This window comes from Watersipora subatra, chromosome 7 (genome assembly GCF_963576615.1).
Source record: "Watersipora subatra chromosome 7, tzWatSuba1.1, whole genome shotgun sequence".
In the NCBI taxonomy this organism is placed as follows: Eukaryota; Metazoa; Bryozoa; class Gymnolaemata; order Cheilostomatida; family Watersiporidae; genus Watersipora; species Watersipora subatra.
The window spans coordinates 53,346,303-53,369,050 of record NC_088714.1 but is presented as its reverse complement, the minus strand read 5'-3'; the positions used below and the strand labels follow the sequence as shown (position 1 = coordinate 53,369,050).

The 22,748-nt window shown below is 34.8% G+C and overlaps 1 protein-coding gene across 1 annotated transcript; it reads right to left on the bottom strand.

Moving 5' to 3' along the window:
* Positions 1-4,581: 4,581 nt before the first annotated feature.
* On the bottom strand, positions 4,582-22,260 carry LOC137400159 (uncharacterized). Its single transcript, XM_068086475.1, has 7 exons — positions 22,155-22,260; positions 18,560-18,810; positions 15,703-15,842; positions 12,078-12,192; positions 9,873-10,000; positions 8,510-8,606; positions 4,582-5,068 (listed from the first exon to the last, which is right to left on the bottom strand). Exons 2-7 carry the CDS (start codon positions 18,807-18,809, stop codon positions 4,848-4,850), a joined length of 951 nt encoding a protein of 316 aa, XP_067942576.1. The 5' UTR covers position 18,810; positions 22,155-22,260; the 3' UTR covers positions 4,582-4,847.
* Between the last annotated feature and the right edge of the window lie 488 nt (positions 22,261-22,748).

Sequence of the window (22,748 nt, the reverse complement as noted above, 5' to 3'; positions counted from 1 at the left end):
TCCAGCTACGAGTACTGTAACTTACTACTACAGAACTTTCACGGGTACTCCAAGCTTGGGAATGGCGACGGTGAGGAAAAAGAGAGCAGCTGGTATCGACTTCCTGTCACTCTGCTTTAGCCATGGCAGCTGCACGTTGCCTGCTCAAAAGTAAGCACAAGCCGAAAACTGTTTGTTCATACACCCGACAGACAAACAAAAAATGTCGTCTATCTGCAAGTGTTGCGTTGAATTAACATTGTGTTACTGTTATGTCATGCTATGTTCTTCACGTTCTGCTATACTTACATATTATCCACATGCAGCATTTTCTAAACATATTTTTCAGTAGGCCTATATATTTTTTTTCATGCATTCGTTTTTCTTATTGTGTCTCATAAAAGGTTATCATGTTGGCATTATGTTTTATTATTGTAAGGTGCTAATGCATTGTAGACTAGCTGTAAAACACATTGCAGATTTCCGTTGTTCTTCCCAACATTATTGACATGTATGACTGCATATGCGTATGCATATTCTGATCAGGCCAACAATTTCAGTAGACTGCATATTTGGAGTTGTTTTACAGTATGACAGACAACTCTCAATAAACTTCTTGCTGTACGTGAATCTGTTCCTGTGGGCGGGTAATGTAACTAGCGGTTTAGGGCTGTGGCATCACTCGGGAATGCACATGAGACCTTTTTCACCCGGAGTGCAGTGGGAGTCTCCAGGCACAGTGCTCCGGATGAACGAATTTGCTAGTGCTAGGCGATTGATTGCAAGGCAAGTGCAAGGCGAGTGCGAGGCGATTGATTGAAAAGCGAGTGGGAGGCGAGTGCGAAGCAACTGATTGCAAAGCGATTGAGTCAGAGGCGATCAATTGCGAGTGCGAGGCAATTGATTGTGAGTGCGAGGCGATTGATTGCGAGTGCGAGGTGATTGATTGCGAGTGCAAGTCGGTTGAGTATGAGGCAATTGCAAGGTGAGTGCGAGAAGATTGCAAAGCAAGTGTGAGGCAATTTCAAGACAAGTGTGAGGCAATTGGTTGCAAGGCAATTGAGTGCGAGGCAAGTGCGAGACGATTGATTGCGAGGCGATTGATTGTGAGGCGATTGATTGCAAACTGAGTGCAAGCGCATGATTGTCAACTGTTCGGCAGGTAAAGACTGGTCGGCCAAATCGGGGAATCTGTGGCAAAAGCTCGCGATCGTTCACTGCAAATATAGACGGGTATGACAGATGCATGAATCTAGACGCATGAATCTAGAATATTTATTAGGTTTTACACACATCTACTAACATGTAGCTCTAACACACATCGCAGATTTTCATTGTTCTCCCCAACATTATTGACATGTATGACTGCATATGTGCATGCATAGTCTGATCAAGGTAACAATTTCAGTAGGCCGCATATTTAGAGTTGTTTTACAGTATGAAAGACAACTCTCAATAAACCTATTGCTGTACGTGAATCTTTTCCCATAGACGGTAATGCAGCTAGTCTATATGTATATATATAAATCTCAATGTTTGTCTGTTTTCTGTCATCTGTCTGTCGTTTGTCTGTCATCTGTCTGTCGTTTGTCTGTCATTCGTCTGTTCAGTTATTGCGATAAAGTATTAATAATTATCTTCATTAACTAATGATTAAAGCATTAAATCACCTTCGTACTAGATTTGAACTCACGGCATTCAAGTCGCAAGTCTACTAACAAGTATGCGTAGCCACATGGCTAAGCCATTTTTCTCAGAATGGTTACTCTTATCATATACTGCATATCCTATTTGCGACTGCACACGCAAAATTATCAATTATTACAGTGTGGTCACAAATTATGATGCCCATGTTATAAGATTTCTTTTCCGTACTTTATGAAACACGGTGCTTTTTTGTCCTCACCACACAAAGATGAGTTTTTTCGACTCGTTTTCTGCCATACAATATCAACAAAAGTTCATCTCGAAATTAAAATTTGCCAGTAGGTGTACTGATTACAACGAAAAAATTGCCGATATGCTATTTGCCAAGATCTCTCCCATAATGCCTGAAAGAGATATGATGCTCGCTATATGTCAGCTCAGCATTATTCGTTATAAATCGTAGTGGAAACGAAACCGAAAACAGATAAGTCATAAAATTTTAGCCTATGACAAAGTTGAAGTTTAGTTCAGTAAAATACATACTACTTGTAAAGCTTAGCTTTAAGCATGTGTTTAGTCGGCTAAATTCATTTAAGTTAAATTCAATGTTTATGTTATATGTCTGTCTCGAAGGTAAGAACTCTCTACGGTACGTACTGCACATAGTACATTGTAATGTTACATTTTAGTCCAAATGCATAACCACTAAATACACTAAAATTACTGGAGGTAACTTGTTACTAAGGTTAGCATATTGTTTTGTTACTGATTTTTAATATGTACAGTACATACATAAAATTTTGATGACTTTTACCAGAGGGTGTCCGCATTAGATAATTACTATAGGTTTCTATACCACTCTACAAAAAATTTTCACCTTATGATGCCAACTCTACAACTAATTAAATTAATATGGTTGTATACCAAATAATTGTCCATTGTGACCGTTGCAAGACAGACATTATTTAGCCATTACTTGCTAATTATTCCACAATTACATGTACATTTAAACACTTTTCTTGTTGTTTTATTTTTTTTCTTAATTTAGCTCAACTCTGCAAAACACTTTTTATGATAAAAAATTTAAACGTTACAGTTATTTTAAAAAGATTGAAAACCTTAACAGTTGTTTTATTTTTTATCTTAATTTATTTGAACTGCACAAATAAATTTTTTCTCATGATATTAGGTTATCATATATTATTAGGTTATTATGTAAGCTAATATCATGTTATTACATGATATTAGCTTACATGTGATTTTATTGGCTCGCTATAGCTCTGCTCCTGACCGGAAGCAGAGGGAAAATGCGAGACCGTGAGGGAAGATCTTCTAGACACTCTCTTACGGCTTGCAGCACGGTAAGTAAAGACGTACCTACTTTTGTCTCCTGTTAAGTAACTACTTGTTGAGAACCCACCAAACTAAAGCCTCTTTAGTTCACAATGAAGTTTGAAAGTTAGAATGGTAAATATTGTTATATATTAAATAAAAATAAGTTTTCTATGCAAAGACTTATTTATTACCCGAACAACGCCGAGCATTCAGTTAGTCTATATCATAATAAGAAAAGTGTCTGTCTGTCTGTCCAGAGCCACACCAAAAGCATTAAGAATAAAATTGACTTCTCAGGGAATTGAGCTGGGGTTCACAGTTCACTACTTCACAATTCACAGTTTGTTTCTTCAACCGCTAGCCACTAGACTACCCCATCGCAACTGTTCTTAAAGGTTGACTTGCAACAAAAATCACATTACAGTTATTCGGTATCAAAGTATTTACTATGTTTTACTCTGCTGTATTGTAGGTGCAAACTACATGTATGTGGAAATGTGATGACAAGCTCTTAAAATCTAAAAAAACAAACAATTAATTGCAGCCATCACGAAAACGCCGTAGTTTGGAATCCTTTTCCAAACGGCTCAAATGGGACGTATTTGAACGCAATTGCTTCTGTTTACAGTTTTAAGCCATTAAATTACCTCATCGCAACTGTTCTTAAACAAAAAGAAGCAATTATCTGCATGCGTTACTTGAACCAATAAAAATATGGCCCATCCTGAGCATAGTTTCGCTTTGTAAAACTTTTATCGCAATTTATTCCTAGCGACCAACCAGTTGAGCTAGACACATTGCAGATCAGAGACTTTGCTAATTTTAAATCTACGAACTAGGGGGCTTTTATTGAACAATAATACTACTGAGAGGTATTATTCACATCTTATCAATAATAATAATGCCTTAAACTGTAACAGTATTGATAAATCGTCCGACTTAAATCGTCCGATAAATCGTCCAACATGCACACAGTTTTTTCAAAAATGGCCAAAAGAATGTTCATTTGCATTTTTGGTATTTTTAAAGACATTAACTGATGTAAAATTTAATGATAGTTAATTTGATATTAAGGTATTGTTTATATACTGTGATCCAAAAGTAATGACTATTTATATGTGCTCCAGTCAAATGTTAGGCTTTACGGAATACGTAATTATGTCATTATAAAAAAATTGATTTGATAGGGAATGAGGTAATTATCTGCCCAATTACTCATGACGATTTATTGCAGAAGAGTGAAAGAGCGAGAGAGCAAGTGAGAAAGCATGGGAGAAAGAGCGAGTGCGGGAGAGAGCGAGAAAGCAAAAGAGTGAGTGAGAGAGCAAGCGAAAGAGAGAGAAACAGAATGCTAAAGAGCAAAAGAGATTGATAGAGATAAAAAAAGCAGTTTAAAGATTCAATATATTTCTGTCACCACAAGTAGCCATTTTGCGAATGGAACTCCAACTTGTTCCACCTTGTTCAAGTAGTGAGTAGTAACAAAGTTGAACATACTGACGGTCAACAGAAGCTAAATGAATAAGTATTTTGATTCTAATGTTGCATAGCATTTAAAACTTTTTATCAGTGTTCAGCGTTTATATTATTGCCTTGAGCATCACAACAAGACATGGAGACCACACACTAATCGTGTACAAGATGCCAGTGTATGGCAATCTTGACAACTAATTTTGTTTGTCTCAATACGCGGTATGAGGCTTGAGCAGAGGTTTCTATTTGTAAGTCCATAAATGACTTTCAAATTTTTATAGCATATAGGAGTGAGAATAATTGTTTAATTTCCATCATGCATTCTTAGTAATATATATTTTCATTTGGTAGCGAAATGACTAACTATATACATAATATAGGTCTTTTTTATGAAGCTATCTGAGCTTCCAGTCTTAGTCAACTTTATAAAAGTCAGATATGAGTTTAGCTGGAATTAGAGCATAGATTTCAGGAGATTTTAGATGTCTATGGAGCATCCTTACGGTCGCCCCTTTACTGTCTTTCCAAAAGGTAAGAACTTGCTCCATTGTATTTTTCAGGTTGAGTCTCCTCCAAAATAGTATTGTCTCAGTCGATACTCCTATCCTTTGTGCGAAGGCCCTCCAATCACCCCCTTCAAACACAATCATTATAAGAAAAAGCACAACTAGCAAGAATCTACAACCATTTTAAAAATGTAACTTTCTTGTCAAAAAACTCTTGATAGCAGGTTCGCTAAAATCAGTTTCTACTATTCTAAGCATTGAGGTGCGTTAACGCCAGGACGATTTATTGGAATTGCTTCAACCCTGAGATAGTTGGAGTTGGAAAATGTTCTAGTTTGTTTACGAATCGAATAAATTTTTACGAAGACTTTACATAAAACCAAATTTTATACCAAATGGAGCACCCTTTTTAACCAATAAAATACAACTCATACTATTTTTAACTTATCCTTAGGGTGAACCAGATACATCACCATTTTTCGATGTTAGTATTTTTTGGCGCTATTTCAAGATATGATTGGTCAATCACTTGTTGTACTCCAATAATGACAGCCGACAAACACGAAGAAACGCGGTATTTTAATGATCTTGTGTCAGCGACTCAGACAAAGCAGTCTTTACAACATGTAACTAACAGCCTAAAACTAAGCGCCTTCAGATGCACTGCATGTAAAACAGCCACCATGTAATCACATTAGGCCAGTTTCCGGCAGCATATCATACAAACTCTCACAAATAGTTTTCTCACTCAGCATTGATTCAAAGTCTAAACAAGCTTCTTGACACAAAATCTTAGACTCGTTAAAATTTTTACTTTTTAGATAATCATAGACATCTACAAGTTTGTTACAATTTAATTCACACATTCTTTAAAAAGTCTTTACCAAATATTAGGGTTAACATAAAGCAATGCTTTTATCATGAAAAGTGATGCAAATAAATACATACCTATTCACATATACATATCTACACGTATATACCTACATACTCAATAACAAGTTCACTCAAGTACATATAATTACACATAAACTTGTATGTACATACATACATACATACATACATACATACATACATACATACATACATACATACATACATACATACATACATACATACATACATACATACATACATACATACATACATACATACATACATACATACATACATACATACATACATACATACATAAGGCCTACATTTGTACATACACACATCTGTGATTAGATACGTACATACAAGATATACAACGGCAATTAGCAGGCTGATGAGAATGTTGAATGGCACAGAATATAAAAGGCTCTCAATTTTATGAGCTACTAAATGTCATATAGAAAGTGTACATATGGGCAAACCAGGAACTCATTCCTGTAGTCATCACACCCAATTTAACAAAGCTTTTAGTGGTTGTCTCCTATTCTTTTGTCTAGTCATTTAGAGAGAGCAACTCCTACTAACAATTTTATCCACATTTTTTTATTTGAGTTGCAATAAGATTACTGGTTAATGGTGAACTAACATTCGATACATTTGATGTCTTTGTAATATAATATAGGATATTTCATCATATGTATATATCTAAATTATGTGTATGATCTGTATATTTTAAATAATTTTTATGATTGTTTTAAATAAAAACACCTCATTAATTCTTTCAGTTTCAAACAGCTGTAAAAATTGTTCATTACCTGATTTTAACAGATAGTATAATCATACAAGATACCATGCTGTATATAATACATTCTTTTGTGACATACGTAAACAGGTCAGTTTTACCTGCATTAAACATATTATGCTGCAAGTATATGCTATCAGTATGGCCAGACCTATTTTTTATGCAAAATTTTATATGATAAAAAACAGCTAAAAGGTCATTATCTGTGTTTGTATGTTTTATCAATAATGACAGATGTAGAGATTGTTTCATTAGCTCAGATCACTGAAAAGAATGCACCCATACCACACTAAAAGAGCGGTCCAATTTACAGCTGATATAATACCAATTTGAAAGATATAACTATTTAGTAGGTTACATCAAAAATTAGAAAACGCATGCTACATATATATGTAGTATACAAAGATGTAGGCCTAAGTGATACTAAGGCCACTGTTTGTCTCTGTATTCATTGATCTCTAAACATCATAGCAAGAGTGATTTGCTAATTAGAGAAACACTCAGGTCAAAGTTCAAGGTCGGTGAAAACACTTTGTCTCACGATTGGACAATGTTAGTTTGAACCACCAATAAAAATAATCAGCATAAGATTAAAATACCTTTGTGTATCTTCATGTTTACCAATAAAACTGTTTCTAGATCTCACCCTCTCAGCACTTTAGTAAACATATACCTTGAAGAACATTGTTCAGCAAAATAGATTTTTGGTTACATGTACTTTTAGGTAAGCATTTTGTCACTTAGTTATGTTATTACAGGAGATATATATATTTTTAGGTCCACTATAGCAATATATTTTATATTGCCAACAAAGTAATACAGTATATATATCCACCAATATCCAGTGTTCAGTCATTCACGTCAGCAGTTAACAGCGTGTACTGTTTGTGGGGGACCTATAGATCACCAGTAACTTAGTGCTGCTCAGTCAGAGGAAGTATGCTAGCGGAGTATAACATTTCAAAGAGACGCCATCAAATTAAGCTTTAAAAAAGTTCAGTAAACAATTTGGAAGGCATGTTGAGCGAGCATGAATTAATTAACTGCAGTTTCATAGATTGAATGCCACTATTGTTTACTTTTAGCTGTAAAAACAAACATTATTTTAAGATTGTGGTTTGTGCTAGATCAGCGCTTATCAAATCATGCTACCAGGCGAGACTTTTCGCTAAGCTCCCAAAGTGCTCGTGCCAGCTGTTTTACAAAGGCAGTCGCCGACTTGCCAATTCTTTTCATATTTTCTTATTAGCCATGATGGCAATGTGTGTTTGCTCTTAACTGGATGGTTAGAGTCTTCCTTGTGAATAGTTTTTCTAAGAGTTGGTCATGTATTTTATATTGATTTACAGATGCTGAGGAAAGATGAACATAGATGTATTGGCCAAGAGTGAGCAGTCGTACTGACTTCAGGAAACTGAATAGTTCTATTATCAGGAAGATAAACCAGTAGCTTAAGACCATATGTGAATTTTCGCATTAGTTGTACAGCAATCGTAAATTCGAACCTCGTCAATGGCTGTCATCTGTTTAAATAATTATTGACTGCTTTTTTAACCAAAAATTATTTATGTAAAATATTTAAAATAAAAACTGCATCTTTAAAACTAACACACTTCATGGCTGCTGACAATAAAGATACCGGAAAAAATCATCCAATCACTAGGCTTCTTATTTTAAGTCTTTGGCAACTTGCCAATTCATTGACACTCTGTCTACTCGCTTTTTATGGCTGACTGATCCTTAAATTTCAGAAGAGAATCAAGTTGACTTTTCTACCAGCTTTTTTAACACACGCTATAGCATGTCACCGCATGTCAGAAAATGTCACCACAAGTCGCTGCAGCACCACAAGCTGTAATGCTAATACGCAATAGTAGAAAAGATGCAAACCTACCTGTCTTTTTTTCTAAGCTTAGTTCATTGCATACAGCTTGCTTAATTTCTGGCAATAGGTATCGGATGTGGGTGTCTCCACTTTGTTTACGTAGAGGCTGAAATACATTCTTAGTTTAATATTTGTTTACGAAGCATGCAATGCATAACAACAATGTTCACACATTGCTTACACCTAGAAAGCAAACAATGATATGAATTATTGCCGAGGCTATATAGTTACATGTGCACATATGATATACGTTCCTATCTTGATTGCCTACCATGCTTTTGGCTAGTGAATGAGTTACACGAAGAGCCAAAGCAGTGGAGTTGATATGAAGAAAGATCATAATCAGATGCCTGCAAGTTTTAACCCAGGTGAATGCAGAACCAAAAACTAATTTTCTCAGTAGCTGAGGATGCAACTCTCGTTGTCAAGACTCCCAGGAAGCTGAACAAACATAGTAATCAAAAATTAAAAGTCAAGATTTAAACTAATGGAATGTCTTTGAACTTTCTATTCGCATCTTGATGGACTCAAACAGTTGAACTCGAGTATCGTCCTTTTGTAGTAAAAAACCAACGGTACTGTGTCATAGCTAAGTTCACATAAGCCATACTGATAGAAGATACCATCACGTCATTGAGAAACTACGTTATATTAATAAGAGAGACCAACATGAACTAGCACGACAGCCGGTAAATACCAGCAAGTCATACGAGAGCACTTAGTGCAGTGAGGGTACTATGAATTAACAAGAATTCTTAGTTGCTAGGCAACGTAACTAGTAGCATGCCGGTGGAGGAAAAGATTAATAGACATACAAGGTGTCAAGGTAATTCCAATTGTAGATTTAATGAGATAGAAAGGTCTACCTTTGTTAGAGGGAAGAGCCTACCTTTCTTAGATGAAGGGGGTTTGCCGTTGTAAGAGGAAAGGGTTTACCTTTATTAGAAGAATGGGTTCCCTTAGTTAGAAGAAAAGGTCTACCTTCGTTAGAGGAAAAGGTCTAAATTTTTTAAAGGAACGAGCCTACCATTGTTAAAGGAATGGTTTCCTTTTTTTAGAGAAAAAGTATCTACCTTTGTTAGAAGAAAGGATCTACCTTTGTTAGTAGAAAAGGTCTACCTTTGTTAGAGGGAAGAGCCTACCTTTCTTAGATGAAGGGGGTTTACCGTTGTAAGAGGAAAGGGTTTACCTTTATTAGAAGAATGGGTTCCCTTAGTTAGAAGAAAAGGTCTACCTTCGTTAGAGGAAAAGGTCTAAATTTTTTAAAGGAACGAGCCTACCATTGTTAAAGGAATGGTTTCCTTTTTTTAGAGAAAAAGTATCTACCTTTGTTAGAAGAAAGGATCTACCTTTGTTAGTAGAAAAGGTCTACCTTTGTTAGTGGAAAAGGTGTGTTCTCCATCTCATGTATGATATCCATGGTGTGACTAGACTTGGATGGACGTGTGTAGCTATCAGATGGTGGTGTGCCTTTTAGCTTAGTTTGTGGAACTGGTTTTTCTGTAGACAAAATCAAATTGTTTAGCCAAGATTTAATTTTGGCTTAGCTGTTGCACACGCTTTACATGCTGTACTGGTATTTTGTCTGATTTCCACAATTATAATATATGTGAGATTAAACGTAGTCTAAGAATTACTTGTATTTTTATAATTCCATGTAGACACAGTAATAATATTACACTAACAATAATAATAAATACTAACAATAACAAAAATAATGTACTAACGGTAACAGTAATAATCATAGACTAACAATAATAATATGCTGATAATAAACATAATATACTAATAATACTACATCGGCAATAATAAAAATGTACTAACAATAATATTATATCGACCACAAAAATAATGGGCTAGCAATGATTTATGATAGTAACAATAAAAATAGTATATTAACAATAAAAATAGTATACTGACAATAATAATAACTATTATTAATAATCAGCTTAGTGAATGTTTGAAAGAAGAGAACCAACAAAGTGGATGACAATTGGTAGAGCGGTGCAAATCTTCAAGGATCTCAAAAAGGAAATGCACTACCTAATTACAGACCAACAACACGCTTGCCCTCAATGTAGAAATTGCTGACTGCAATGATCTCAGAAAGATATAGAATCACCTAAAGCACCAGAACATCATACCATGAGAACAAAAGTTCTGCAGACGTAGGAGCAATCTGTGAGAAACATAACCTTCCACACACAGAGAAATGGTATGACCATAGGGTGGAGCCAGTGGCGGAGAATGACCAAGTGAAGCTGTTATGGGACTCCAACATTCATACTGACATGATACTAGAGGCCAGGAGAGCAGATTTAATACTAATTACCAAAAAAACAACAGAGAGTAAAATTATTGAAATAGCAAACCTAGGAGACACCAGAGTAAAAAAGAAAATGATAAAAGTAGAAGTATGAAGAACTGGGATTTCCGCTTTAAAAGCTGTGGAATATCCAACAAAAAGTCATACATATAGTGATTGGAGCGCTTGGGACAATATCAAGCCAGCATATTCTATATCTGATGATGGCGCTGAACCGTCTTTTAAAATAATTCGAAAAAAGCGTTACTAGGAACTGTCCAGATTCTAAGGAAGACGTTTCGGTCGAAGGAAGTATTAAAGTGATAAACCTTTGGCTTTAAGCTAAGGCCTGATCTCACTTACTACTAACCACTGTGTTGTGAAGACAGCTTTTATAATAATAATAACAATGATAATAATATATTAACAATAATAATGCTAGTAATAGTGGGAACAACAATAATGATGACGATAATAACAACATTTGTATTATGAATGATAAGAGAAATAGCTAAAATACTAATATTTATAAATTAATAACAGTAAATATTGTAGTCTATTATGTAATGCCTTTTATTATTAAGATGATGCTATAAACAGCTGCTAGCAGTAAATCAGGGTTATGATAGGAGGTGCATGCGCGTCATGTAAAGAAATAGTCATTTCGGATGTTGTCTGCAGTGAGAAAGCTAAATTTAACAAGCTTCAGTCTGTGAAATGTCTAAAGCTCAAGCAAACTATCAGTGCAATAGTTGCATTGTAAATTCCTTTAGCCAGCGATATCAGTTACATAAACAAACCTCTGCTTTACCTATAAAGCAATAGCCTACATGCTGCCTCAGGCCATGTTGACCGAATGCATAATGACTAAATTGTATATCCAAATATCTACAGAAAAACTGACAGCATGACATAAAATGTTTTTTTAGTATTTGGCGTGTTAAAGAGGTCGAATAACCTTTGTCCAGAAATAATTAGTCATTATAAACATAAAAACATTTTGACGAGACCCTTGTATGGAGTTTTCATTAGAACCTATACAACCGATGTCAGGTATCACACACTCAGAGCTTATGTTGAGGCGAATTTGTTTTTGTTAGTGTCAACAATGTTGTAGACAAACTGCTGCCAATACAAATGATCAGTTTTTTAATGCAATTTGATCTTAAAGCTGCCTTTGGGGTTAATATTATTGCAAACAGATTAATATACTTAGATACGTTGAACGATGTTATTGGTTTGTGTCGTTGCATTTTCTGATCAATCTCTTACCTAAGAGTAGCTCTTTCTTTAGATTGCGCAGTATTCTCTGCATGTCAGCCGGAGTCTTTGCTTCTAGAGCCTCTTCTATGCTAGCCATGCTTGACAGGTTCTTTCGAACTATATGCTACAAGTAGTTAACAATAGGCAACAAGTGACAGGCATGACATGTGGCACGTTAGAAACAAGGTGCTTAGCAAACTGTCTTGTTTGCTATTCAGGCAGACACCGAACTCCTTCCACATAATCAACTCAAGTCAAGCTTTGTTTAACATGCTTTATAATGCATAGCGGAGTAACTCGCATCTTGATATTTGTTAACTTGTACTAGCAAACATATTACTAGCTACTATGTTTACACTAGCTATTGAAATCTTTTGTCATACTATATGGTCTTGATCAAAAACCCTATATGGTAAACGTCCATATAATGTAAACCTCTTTTTATGTAAACTCCACTGAAAGTAAAGAATTTATGTAATGTTTTTGCATCGAGTTATGTAAGAAATTCCACAAAATATAAGGTGTTCAGTGAGTTCTCAAACTTGATTTGAATAATGAGAGCCTCATAGCTAACCATAAAAAAACATTTTCACTCCTGTCGCACATTAGAGAAAATTATGTAAAGGAATGCCTGGGTTATTCGGGCTATCTATTATTATATTCTTTTCCTTTAACTTTATTGTGGACGTATACAACCTTTTTTCATTTTTGCAGCTTAGACCATAGTACAGAAAAAAGTATAAAAAACTATTCAAACTTTACAAAACGTAAAATTACTGTAATCATGGACCCTAAAGCTAGTGTTAATGATAAGAAGAGAGAAAGTTTTTTGATACAAACCAATAATACCACAGTTACTGCACACAACCAATAATATCACAGTTACTGCACACAACCAATAATACCACAGTTACTGCACACAACTAATAATACCACAGTTACTGCACACAACCAATAATACCACAGTTACTGCACACAACCAATAATACCACAGTTACTGCACACAACCAATAATACCACAGTTACTGTACACAACCAATAATACCACAGTTACTGCACACAACCAATAATACCACAGTTACTGCACACAACTAATAATACCACAGTTACTGTACACAACCAATAATACCACAGTTACTGCACACAACCAATAATACCACAGTTACTGTACACAACCAATAATACCACAGTTACTGTACACAACTAATAATACCACAGTTACTGCACACAACCAATAATACCACAGTTACTGCACACAACTAATAATACCACAGTTACTGCACACAACCAGTAATACCACAGTTACTGTACACAACTAATAATACCACAGTTACTGCACACAACTAATAATACCACAGTTACTGTACACAACTAATAATACCACAGTTACTGCACACAACTAATAATACCACAGTTACTGCACATTCATTAAATTAAGAAGTGATGTTTAGTTTTCTTATTTTGATGGACCAAAGGCGTGATTTTGCGAAGATATTGAAACGAATTAGGCACTTAATATGTATTTTATGCTTTATATATTGTAAAATCCCTACAACATAAAGGGTCCCAAAACGGATTATTTATGTTGCTGCCTGTCTCTTGTAAACATTTCTGTTTAGCTCATATTAAGTATATGTTTATTAATATACTATTATAGAAAGATTTAGCTAGCTATGATAATTTCTTATGTTCTCCTACCATGAGTAAGAGACTATATTAAGATACAGTTTTGTCTATAAACCTATGTCAATAATGGCTGATAAATCTATAGGTAAAAATTATAGAGTATGGCTCAGCATTATAAACTTAGCATATATTTATTTTAAATTAACTGAAGTGATAATATAAGTTTTTAATTTTAAAAGAATTTTTTCAAATTATTTAAAATTTTTTTAAAGACTATTAAAAGGTCATTAACATTTAAAAAGTTTATTTTGTAGTGTACCCATTATTCTCATTTTCTACCTAACTCATGCTTTTGTTTTTGTAAATTATCACATGGTATTTCACGACTGCAACTTCTAGCAAATTGTCAGTATTTTGGATATTCTACAAGTACTCTATTGGGTTGCTCGTGACAAAATGTCAGTAAAATGATTTAGTATGGAATGAGGTGAGTTATGAGGACTCATTTAGTGTTAACTATCTCTATAAACTTAAGGCTGGTTCACACTGTATTGCAGGGTTGTCCTCTCGGCGATTATTAGTAGACTATGTGCACCGTAAACTGATGACATCATCGAAACGGCGCGGATATGTCAAGAAACATTGCAGCTGTCAAACCTTTCCAATATTTTCTTCCACAACAGTCTGTGCAATGTACACTACTTCAACGATGGTGATTGGCTGTTGCAAGCTACTTAATCTATATTTCCCTTCATGGTATTTGCTGCGAGACTAGTATTTCATGTTTCAGAAGTTGCATGGTGTAATGCGAACACTGTGTCGGGGACTATTTGCTGATGTAAATTCAAATGAGTTTGTGCGTGAAAAATGTTATACTTGACGATCGTCGAAGTATTATGGGACTAACGCCAACCTACTGCGACATTGTGTACCAGCCTTTAGAGTTATCTTCCACCGCTGCTTTTAGCGAATTGTGTTTGACACAGTAATCCCTGCACTGAATAGCCGAAACCGAGTCTATCAAAGATTTGTAACCCACACTGAATGCGTCGGCTATAATGAAGCAAGTGTTTGATTACCCTAAACTGAAAACATTAAAATATTTATAAGGATCTCGGGCTACAACATTTACTGAGGCATCTTCGTTCATGTACTTATTCCCTGTTTATTAACTTTACTCGACTCGGTAAAGACTGGTGCACATTACATCGGCGTATGTCGGCGTTAATCCCACAATACATCGGTGATCGTCTGCGATAACATTGTTCACATTATCACAAACCCGTCTACTTTTACATCAGCAAATAGGCTATGGTATAGAGTTCTTAAATAATGTGGTCACTAAAATAATGAAATACTAGTCCCGCAGCAACTGTTATGAAAGGAAATATAGATCAAGTAATCCGTGACAGCCAATCACAGTCACCGAAGTGGTGTGCATTGCACACACTATCATGGGGGTATATTGGGCAAGTTTGAGAGCTGCAATGTTTCCCGACATATTCGCTTGGCCTTGGCGATACTGTCGGTTTACGGTGAACATAGTCGACGAATAATTGCCGATAGGCAACCCTAGCGTACAGTGTGAACCAGCCTTAAGCGTGTAGCAGTGTGTATTTCAATCAAGGCTATAAACTTGAACATTCCGAGCATACCTGCAGGTGGGGAATTCGCAAGCTCCCCAAATAGCAACCTAACAAGCAACGGCTCACAAGCACATCACAGACCCATTTCTACACATTCTGTCCCGCAATCAATGTATGGTTATACTTTGACTGTACATCGAATAACATTCATATATAAAAGTTTGATGTGTTAGTCCACTTCACATTGCTGATCAACTTTTTGAGACGACATTCTCGATATAAACTTAGAATGACCTAAATCTACATTTTCGCTGACACTTACATGTACCATGTATAAAATTTTTTAGCTGAGCTAACAATAACATTTCTACATGTTGACGGAAAACTGCATTGTTGCTTGCAAAGTTACTGATTCCACAAACCTGATAATTTAAGCTTTGCTCAGTTACTCTCGTCTCAAGGTCCTCTATTCGCTGTTCAACCATTGATCTCTTGTCTCTCCGAATGTAGAGGTCATCTACTAGCATATATATCATCTCTCTCACATACTCAGCATCTACATCTGTAAAATATGGAGGAATCAAGACCATAGAGAAATCATGACAGTAGAAGTTGACTTCTAATAGAGATTTGATCACTGGAGTGATTTTATTCAGTAGCTTGTGTTTACTAGAAGATAATAGGTCATATGACCTCCTTATAAGGTATGACATGATTGATGGTGAAATGACAAAATCACATGAGCCATTTTGTGAGCATGTCAATAGCAAATGGCACACAAGGAAAAGTATGCTATGATTAGCATTCTGTTCAAGTCAGAGCTTTTAAATACATATGCAGCTTAAAAACAATGAACTTACCCAATTTTTATAGATTTTATCAGAAAGTATCGGTATTTTTTATCATTTGTGATTGTTTTAACGTTCGAGGTTATCTGACTGCCAGAATGTTTCAAGGTTAAAATTAACAAAATTCGATTGTGGCTCAAATGTTCAGGAGAAAAATACGTGTGAAATGACATCACTAGTTGTTATTGCTGCGATAGTTGATATCGGCTATTATGTTCAAGCTGCAGTGTTACGCGTCTCTATTCTGTCGATCTCTTTGTAACTATAGATGTTATAATCAAACTTTCGCTTGACCTGAAATCTAAATCAGCTTTTAATCGCTATCAAGTTTTATTGATTTTAATTTTGACACATTCTGGCAGTTAGATCACCGCAAATATAAAAAACAATCACAAATGATAGCAAAGTACAGATACTATCTTACTAAAAATTTTGGGCAAGTTCATTTTTAACTGCAAATTTTTATCAAAAAGCAGACATGACAACAAAACTTATTCATTGGTGATCAACACAAACAGTTATGCACTCACACACATGCACACACCCACACACCATAGAAACACTATTAATCTGATGGAACCTTTTTGTAATGCAATTTAAGTAACACGTTATTTTATAAGCCAATAGCACTAGCGCATCAGCATTTTTGAGTGAATAGAAAAATATTGCATGTAATTTACTTTTGAAAAAACAAAGCAGCGCATTAGCAAAAGATCTATTTGAAAATATTTTCGCAAAAAAACCAGCTAGCCTCACATTTTAATGTAGTATAACAACGTTGAAGTTGGAATCTTGTCAGTCCAGTCAGCATAGCATAGACATACATGGAGAAGACTGTTCTAGTGGGGTTTTGTAACTTCTTTTTTACTGTTATGAATACTTGTAACTTTATACTAAACAATTTTTAACTTTAAAGTTAGCTCTAAAGACAGTAAAATTTAAGTGAATAGTAAAAATATTAGGTGTAAAATACCAGTTTTAATCATAAGTGATATTGCCTCTACAATCAAACCTCTTCATGCAAATTTTCTTAGCAGTAAGTAGGAGACACAGCTAACAGAATGCTGAAGGACTAGCTCATCAGTACAAAACAGAGTGCGATATACCATTCAACCTGGCTAGTGAAGCTATTATCTAATATTTATAATATGCTTAACATGTATATTTTATTTTTAAATATTTTATACTATTTTTAAATATTGCATACTATTTTGAAATATTTTATACTAATGTTCATTTTTACTTAATATCAATTACTCGCTATTAATTACAAATAATGCTTTATTAATATCTGTTTGATTCTACATTCTTTATCATTTTCTATTGTTTATTATACCAGTTATCAAATATTAGTTACTATATTAGTGATAATAGTTTATAATATTAATTTTAATCAACCTTTTTATAATATTTTCTACTATTATTAGTACTAATTATTTGCTATTAATCGCTGATAATACTTTATAATGTTTGTTTTATTCTATACTTTATTTTAATTCCTATTATTTATTTACATAAAATACTAGATTAATGCCTAGCGTTGTTCGGGTAATAAAAATTTATTTTGTATTAAATACTCTATTAGTACTGATGATACTCTGCAATATTCATTTTGTGCTATGTTTACTACTGTTATATTTTTAAAAGCTTTATAAAATTTTTACGTTGTCTTATACAGTATTGATCATGTTTTTGTCAAAGCGTTCAAGACTAACAACATAAATAGATGCCAATTTTATCCTCACTTGAAGCAATTACAAGCCGGCAGCATTAAAGCTCCAAATCAAAAAATTGTTATGTTACAAAACTTACTACTGTCCTCAAAGTTAACTATTGACAGCGATAGAATATCGATATTTTATATTATTTTTGGTTGTTGTCCATCTGTCTGTTTGTTTAGTTTTTCTCTTCAATCACTTTTTCTCAATTTTTATCTAGAATATTCCCAATTATTCAAAAATGTTGTAAGATGGCTGATTAGCTCAGTTGGTGAGAGTGTCAGTCTAATAAGCCGAATGTTATGGGTTCAAACCGCATATTGGTCAACATTTTCATCATCTCATTAGTTGCATGTACAGAACTTTGTGATCAAGTGAAAGTAGGTACAGCAATGCCAAAATAAAGGGCTTTGACATTCGTACTGCATTTTGTCATTGCTGACAATTTATCATTGATTCAAAAGTCACTTTTTATTAACGACATATCTGTGAGTTCTCTTAAGTGGATCCCAAATGAAGCTGACTTCAGATAAAAAGAAATACAATAAAAATTGTAACCTGTACAATGAGAGCCACTTATTTCAATGAATAAAATATATATACATAAATTATTTCTCATTTATGGATTACGAAAGCTTATGAATAGAGAGAGTGGCAGCGATCATTTAGCTTGATTTTAATGATTAAAAAAGTGCAACTAAAATTGCTTTTACCTATAGGGTCATCGACTGGCTCGAGAGGGAATTTTTCTCGATCTCGATGTGAAAGGATTTCTGGGAGTATTGTATGCAACTTTTTCCTTAGCCTCTCCACCTCAGCTGATCTCACATCCAACTCTTCACGCAACACTTTTAGCTGTTCTGTCAGTTCTTCTATTTGGGTCTGTTTTTTAGCGGCTTCCTCCTTAGCTATGTCGAGTGGTGATAACTTCTTTGCCGATTTGCTCCTTCCTCCAGCAGGCATCCTGATGGCATTCGATAAAAAACAAGGAAAAGGAAAGTGAAAAGAAACGTACTAGCAGAGGCAACTAACTTTGTTGAAAAGCAAAATTAGTTTGGAAAGAGTTTTGTTACAGTTTCACAATGAATGCTGTGGTAAAATGTAAATCATACACCCCAGCTATGTAACCTGGCAAAGTAACCTTTGACCAAATCGCTATGCATCCTAGCAATGCTTCCTAGCTGTATACCCTAGTTACATGCATACACCTCGGCTATATATCATAAATATGTACTCTAGCTATACTGATCTAACAGTGACACTTAGCCAGACACCTTAGTCATATATCTTAACCATGTACCTTAGTCTCATATCCAAGCTATATACTATATAAGCTATATAATCATGTACCCTAGTCATGCAATCTAACTCTGTTAAGGCTAATATGTATAATATTTTGAGCCGAATTTTCTCCAAATTCAGCGAACTTAGCAGAAACACAGAAGTTGCTCATTTGTCTCTAGATGGTCGTGGAAAGTACAGGAAGTACTTTGTAGCAAACTACTGCAGGCAACAAGAAGTACTTCTATACAGCAACTACATTAACAAAGTTTACTGCATTAGCTACATGTATTTACTATAATGATGTAATAGCGGTCAATGAGCAACGGAATACATAAGGAAAGCAGCGCCATTAATCAATATTCATCCATAGAAAGAGAAGCTTCACATCTGCTATGGACTTTTATCAAGTTTATTTCAATGTTAGTATTTGGCTGACTTTATAAAAATTTATTGATTCGTAAAGATATGGGAGAGGTATAGAACAACTAATACTAAACCAATCTGTTGTACCAGGCTTAAATAACGTAAGAAAATAAATTTACAGAATGCTATGGTCTGATAATGTACATTATCAGACCATAGCATTATGGTCTGATAATGTACATTATCAGACCATAATATATATATATATGTATATCTATTTTATACGTATATATTTCTCAAAGTCTGTGTGTTCGAAATCCGTCTGTCAGAAATCCGGCTATAGATCTTAAAACCTTGGAATAAATATTCCATACCGAAGAGGACTCGATCTCGGACCAAGCCGTTCACCAGTCTTACGGCTAGCCCACTAGACTACAAAAGTCGAATTGCTAGCCTGCCAATATAAGTCATTATATCAGAGCAATACCTAACTGCTTTACGTATGACGAGGGTCATAGCATAACGTCACGAAAACCTGTTCGCTCACATTTTTAAACTGCCTAATAGCAAAACTCTCACTACTTCTCATTGTTTATAAGACAAAACACTTTTCTCATGATATGTAGTTTGAAAGTTAGAATGGCAAATGTTGTTATATGTTAAATACAAATCAATTTTCTGTCCAAAGACTTTTCTGTTGCCCGGGCAACGCCGGGTGGCACAGCTAGTTGTTTATAAGACAAAACACTTTTCTCATGATATGTAGTTTGAAAGTTAGAATGGCAAATGTTGTAATGTGTTAAATACAAATCAATTTTCTGTCCAAATACTCGTCTATTACACGGGCAACGCCGGGTGGCACAGCTAGTATTATGTATATAACTTATATAGATAGGTAACATATATAGATATAGTCTGATAATATATATTATCAGACTATAGTATATATATATTTATATATATTATATATAGGTTATATATACTATGTATAACCTATATACATGTATATAGGTTATATAGATAAATATACATTATATTTAACCTATATACTTGTATATAGGTTATAAATTTAACCTATATATTTATAGGTTATACATTTAACCTATATGCTGAGCTCACAAAGCTCTATGGCATAAGCTTCAAAAATGTGTAGCCCAGACTTAGAAGCATGTAGCCTGGGATCACAGATTTTCACGCTTTGGTGTCAAGTTCAGTTTGACCTCAAGAGCCACAATGCCAAGTATTATGTGTTTAGGTAATCGCGATTTTGAATAGAAAATTTGAACTTCAAAGATCAGCTCGTGGGAACAGTACGAATGATGTATTACTTTAGTATGGCCCGCAGGTACCTGGTTTCTATAGCAGCTATCTGTTCACAGCTCATGCTATTCATGTAGGAAAATATTGACTTTTCCTAATCAACTTGAGTCAGATGCCATCTTAGATAATCTTTGATGAAGTCAAAATAGATTTCCAGAAAAAAAGTTTTATGCATTGTTGATTTGGAAGAGAGAGTAGTGTTAGGGTCGGACCAGAAATAATCTTTCTGGCAATCGAACTCCAGCCTGTCATATACAAGATGGGCCTTTTGTATAACTAGACTATTATTCCTAGCTGCATTTATATGGACTCTGGCAATAAAATGATCAACTGTACAATCACAAGCAATGCATTTACTTCAAGGAATGAACTGCGGCTGACTATAGAAGTGTACATACAATAAAGGAATGTAGACATCAAGTAATAGTGTATTCTAGAGGGTCAAACATGCATTTCCATTATTACATGATTATAATCTTCATACATCTTTTAATTCTCATAGATAAAATTCCCATAGATCTCATAATAGAACAATTCCTTAGAGGCAGACTTTTTAAAATGGAATAAAAATCAATGATTTTCGACACCTTAACTAATTTTAAAGAGTTTGTATGTAACATTGTTTCAAACTAACCCTGAAGATAAACTTAGGGGTGCAGAGCAATGAAGACTCTAGAATAGACTGGCCAAAAAGTTTCAACGTTTCTGAACAGAGAGGACAACACTCAATGCCAACATACCATATTTTCTCAATAAGATATAGTACTGGTGTGAGTAAAGGTACTTAAGAAGGAAAAGCAATTACATCAATAGCATGGATGAAAACAACTAATCAACATTCTCTATATAGACTATTTGATTAGGATGGTGATGCAACCCCTCTTTTTTGCAGTAGAGGTTTTCAACAATAAAACTGGCCACTGCATTTAAATTCAAAACTACAAACTTAGTACAAATGAACTTCAGGTATATCACACAACCCTGCGGGCGAACTCATCTCAGAGCTGTGTCATAACTCTTAACCAGACACAATGGCATCGCTGACAAATGAATGAGTCATTTATAAAAGACCAAGAAATGCGCAATTGCATATTGTTATGCATTATGATTCAGTTCTACAGCTACTAGCAGCCAGATGTTCCGCCATCAAATGTAATACCTGCTACCTAGCATTTGAGACATTGCTAGCTAGCAGTCTCAGCTTGGACTGCTAGCTAGCAATGTCCAAGTTGCTTACATCGGATGCTTCATTCGTAGACATACAGACCATATGATGGAACAAAAGCTATTCTGAGGAACACAAATTATAAGCATTACAAATACATGAAATTTGGCTATGACCTTGCACTGGGTTTGCTTACCTGGTATATATTCAAGGGTTAGCTGTCCAGGCACTGTTCCTTCTTAGTACATGCTTGTTCGCACCTTACTCCTGATCATAAGTAGGCAGTGGTTTTGAGTACTAGCCAAGCATGCCCTCTAGTTAGTATAACAGTAGCCTAGTAACAATCACCTGTATCGAAACTCTCCTATCACCTTTCAATAGTTAGCCTACTAGTTAACAACCTTCCGCTAGGTGCTATTGTTTGAGGCGGTCACTCTAGATGTCACGAAACTTAGCCTATTCAATGGTATTATTGAAATCACGCGCATAAAGGCAATTATGTACTTGGTTAATTACAAGTTACTGCTCGACTTGAATTATATAATAGAGCAATTACAGAACATCATGCGCTAAGTAGAGTTAAGATTTTAGGATAACACGAGATAATGAAAGGTTTATGTAATGCGAATGAAGTCTTAAAATTTTCCAAGCCATTTAGCTAATGGCTGATAATGGACATACGGCCTGAGAAGTGATATTCATTGATATCATGACTTTGTCATACCTAACACCAAATTCATATGTGATATGAAGCTCACCAGGGACTATGT

Excerpts from the sequence above, each read along its gene's own strand:
- LOC137400159 (XM_068086475.1), bottom strand. The coding sequence starts at position 18,809 with ATGCCTGCTGGAGGAAGGAGCAAATCGGCAAAGAAGTTATCACCACTC. Across the intron at positions 12,193-15,702 it reads AGCAAAGCTTAAATTATCAG|CATATAGTTCGAAAGAACCT; the intron begins GTTTGTGGAATC and ends AACTACTTGTAG. Across the intron at positions 10,001-12,077 it reads AAAGAAAGAGCTACTCTTAG|AAAAACCAGTTCCACAAACT; the intron begins GTAAGAGATTGA and ends TTTTGTCTACAG.